This window comes from Mercurialis annua, linkage group LG7, assembly GCF_937616625.2.
Source record: "Mercurialis annua linkage group LG7, ddMerAnnu1.2, whole genome shotgun sequence".
In the NCBI taxonomy this organism is placed as follows: domain Eukaryota; kingdom Viridiplantae; phylum Streptophyta; class Magnoliopsida; order Malpighiales; family Euphorbiaceae; genus Mercurialis; species Mercurialis annua.
In genome coordinates, this window is record NC_065576.1 from 13,145,435 (window position 1) to 13,149,193 (window position 3,759).

A 3,759-nucleotide genomic window follows, 5' to 3' on the forward strand; every position below is an offset into this window, starting at 1 on the left:
TGTGTTTAGCGACGGATTTAATCCGTCGCTAAACGTAATAATTCCGTCGGGAAAATGACTAATTCCGAGCAAAAGTTTTTTTTCCGAATTTTTAATTAAATGCAAATCCTGTTTAAATACACAAATTGCAGAAAGGTAAACAACACAGAAAATACAAAAGCATCTAATATATATATATATATATATATATATATATATATATATATATATATATATATATATAAAATGTACGATACATGAAAATTGTATACCAAAAACGTCCCGACACTACAGTACTACAAATCTGTGACGTCGTCATCTGGGACGTCATCAGTAGCCGCTGGAGGCGGTGGTGGAGGAGTGGGTAGCACATCTCCCGGGGCCCGCTGATGCATCTGCTCCATCGCCGCTGCAACCGCAATCTGGACCTGATCACGGATCGTATCCGCGAACTGAGCGATGAGATCAGTACGGAACCTCGCATCGGCGGCTGGCGACACGGTCTGAGAGGAGCTGCCGGCTCGTCTACTAGAAGTACCCCGTTGAGAGGCTACGTACTCAGAACCAATTGAGCCTAATCCGTAGATACGCCGCTTCCTTACCCCCTCAACAGCAAGATAAACTTCGTTCGGATCCACTGGGGTAGATGTTGTACTCCCCTCGGCTGTTTGTGTAGCGGCCAGCATCTCCTGCTCAAAACGCTCCTACAAAAACAATTTAAAACAATTAGTTTCATATGAATTACGTGTTTCAAACAACAAAAACGTTATTTTTAATAAAAATCCGGCATCATTTCTTTTAGAAAATGAACATCATCCATTTTTCAGGGAAATCCTGCAAACTTCAAATTGTACAAAATAGCATATATCAACAACCAAATCACTTAATTCAAAGGAACAACAAAGATACCTAATTCAAATAAAATAAAATACGTGTTTCAACAATTTAGCTATTATATTTAAACTATTTAACAACTTAAACTATTTGAATACTACTTTCAAATAATAAAATTTTTAAAAAATACTTACGACTGCAATCCTCGCGCGCTCGTCCATGAATCGGGTCGGGTCAGCCTTCAGAGTGTGCATCCGCTTATGCACCTCAGCATGTGTCGGCTCGCGCCCCAGCTCCCTAGCCTGCCAGACAAATTTAGTAATTTATAAGTTTATTTAACAAAAAAATATAACATAAAATACTATCATAATTAAAATAAACGGTAAATACCAAAACAGCCTTATGCTTCAAAGCAGACATCGACCCTCCGGTATGTCGAACCGGTCCAGTGCCAGGTCGGGCCGGCTCGCTCATCCGATTGGCTCGCGCCTGGGCCGATTTCTTCTTTGCCTCATCAGAGTCCCAAACTCTCTCCCAAGCCTGCCACACGTCGTCTGTAATGGACACGTCTCTCTCACGAGAAGTCTTGTAGGTGGACAACCTGTCAGAATACCGGTTCGCTGCATGCTTCTCGAAAGTAGTTCGGATGACTCGTTCCTCGAATTCGTCCTCCCAAAAGAATTTTTTTTGCAAGAGTGTTAATTTTAACAAATTAATTAAAACGCTGCGTTTCAATCATTGTGTTTAGCGACGGATTTTGAGAGTCTGTCGCTAATCACAAAGAATGAAAAGCTGTGTTTCATGACGTTTGTCTGCATTAGCGAAAGATTCTCAAAATTTGTCGCTAATTTTCATAAATTTTTACGCGCCATTCCATCCCGCCATTTACCGCCAAAATTAGCGACGAATTAATTTTCGTGAAATAGCGACGGAGTTGCTCCGTCGCAACTTCTGTCGCTATTTCACGAATTACCGACGGAATTTGCGTCCTTCGCCAAATTCCGTCGGTAAAAACAGACATTTTAGTATTGTAGTATCTACTGTAGAAATCTAGAATCATACTCTGTACTTCTAGACTTCATCAAAAAGGTACCTCCGACAAACCAAAACGAAATTGGCAGGTAATATCAAAAATGTTGAACCACACCTGAAAAGTTCAACTGTTGATTGGGTCAGTTAAGACTGGTGAGTTCACACGTTACAAATAAACATTAGCAAAATAAATAATACATATATCCATATATTACAGACGAAGCCATAAACAAGGAATTAATATTTTTATTGGATATTATTTATTCGGCTTTCTCGTCGATCTTTTAGATATTGGTGTTTCACAACTTTCATCACAATAATTGCGTACGTGCAACCTAAACAAAGTACTCATACAGACGTACTTCTGTAATATATCAATCCTCAGATTACCGGGGCTTAGCTCACCGTGCCACCAGCCGGGAGACCCAACTTTCAGACCCTTAGTCTGACATAATCCTACAGACCCACAGTCTATTCTTATCCTTTAGACCCGAAACTTTACAGCGTCTAGCATCCCACATATTCTAGATAGAACATATTAAATTTATTTTACCACTGGTATACACACAGTTCTATTTGCCGCCCAGTAGAAAAGGTTGTTTTGTCGGTACTATATCGGTCCTTTGCAAATATATATAATATACTTTTCAAAACTAATGCTGGAATGTAAAGTGCAACTCACAGTTCGTGCTTCTTCCTTATAGTGGGATGACTCCTTGAAAGTTTGGATTCCGATTCCTCGGAAGTCACTGAATCTAACAAGTAAACACGAATTAACATTCCCCTAAGAATCAACACAAAATCCTAACTCTAGGAGACACTCACCAATACCGATTATATAACACATAACAAATAAAAAATCACCATGTAGGTCTTTATTTTCTTTTGAAAATCAAATTCCGTCTTTTAAATAAAATCATTAGTCACGGTTAACTCCGTTAAACTTTAAAATCTCTTTTAAACGAATCTCGATTTTCCTTTCCAAAATAATTTCCCGTTCCTCGTCAGCTGAGTTTTCTACTCACTGGCGAAACTACAAAATCTGTAACCCGCCGGCTATCAGTACCTCTTACTAGCCCGGTTATCTCCACGGAATCCAATACAATATCATAAAAATCATTTTCGTATATCGAGATTCAGAAATTCCACCTTTACCGAAATCTCATAAAACTAATATTTTCATTTCTGAGTCTAACTCAAATACATTTCGACTTTAAGATAATATTTTTTTCAAATACATCCCTTAACTTAGCCCTTTAAGCTCAAACTATTCAATGTTGGTTAAATTACCAACAACGCTCCAAACTTTTCAAAATTTATAATTTGGTCCTCAGCTAAATTCTACTTCAAATCATTCAAATACTTTACAAACTATTTTTCTTAACTCTTTTAAAATATTAATTCAGTTCCCAAACTTTAAAATAAACTTTTTTGATAAAATTGCCATTTCGGCCCTTAATCTTTACTTTTGACCATTTTGGTCCGAATCATTAAATCTCAACTTAAATACTTTTAAACAACTCATTTTCACATTAATCATTTAATTTGAAAACCATTTCAATTTAATATCAATTTTCCAAAAATAATCTTACGTTGTAAAAGTACCAAAAAGTTCTTAACTTTTCGAAATCATCCATTTTAGTCCTTGAATTCAAATTCTATTTTATTTTTACATAAACCATTTCAAATATTTAAATACTTTTAATTCAGCCCTTAGGGACTTATAAATTAACTTTTTACCACAAATCACCACATATACTTCAAATTTGGCAAAAATACCACAAGGCCCTTAAACTTACAATTTCACCCAAATTACACTGAATCGTACAAATTAATCCAAACATCATTCTAAACAAAAAATTCCAAAAAATTAATCATGTTATCATTGAAATCACGGTATCAATCTATACAAAA

The 3,759-nt window shown here is 36.4% G+C and overlaps 1 protein-coding gene across 1 annotated transcript; it reads right to left on the reverse strand.

Annotated features, from left to right (window-relative positions):
- Positions 1–275: 275 nt before the first annotated feature.
- On the reverse strand, positions 276–3,482 carry LOC126656834 (uncharacterized). Its single transcript, XM_050351457.1, has 8 exons — positions 3,438–3,482; positions 2,871–2,930; positions 2,528–2,629; positions 2,310–2,369; positions 1,907–1,960; positions 1,204–1,482; positions 1,008–1,115; positions 276–683 (listed from the first exon to the last, which is right to left on the reverse strand). The coding sequence occupies exons 1-8, from the start codon at positions 3,480–3,482 to the stop codon at positions 276–278; spliced, it is 1,116 nt and encodes a 371-aa protein (XP_050207414.1).
- Between the last annotated feature and the right edge of the window lie 277 nt (positions 3,483–3,759).

Bases quoted from the DNA above. Each gene is read 5' to 3' on its own strand.
- LOC126656834 (XM_050351457.1), bottom strand. From the start codon at position 3,482: ATGGATGATTTCGAAAAGTTAAGAACTTTTTGGTACTTTTACAAC. The intron at 1,961-2,309 runs GTCTGTAGGATT...TGAACTTTTCAG, and splicing joins AGGATAAGAATAGACTGTGG to GTGTGGTTCAACATTTTTGA. The intron at 1,116-1,203 runs GTATTTACCGTT...TTTGTCTGGCAG, and splicing joins TGAAGCATAAGGCTGTTTTG to GCTAGGGAGCTGGGGCGCGA.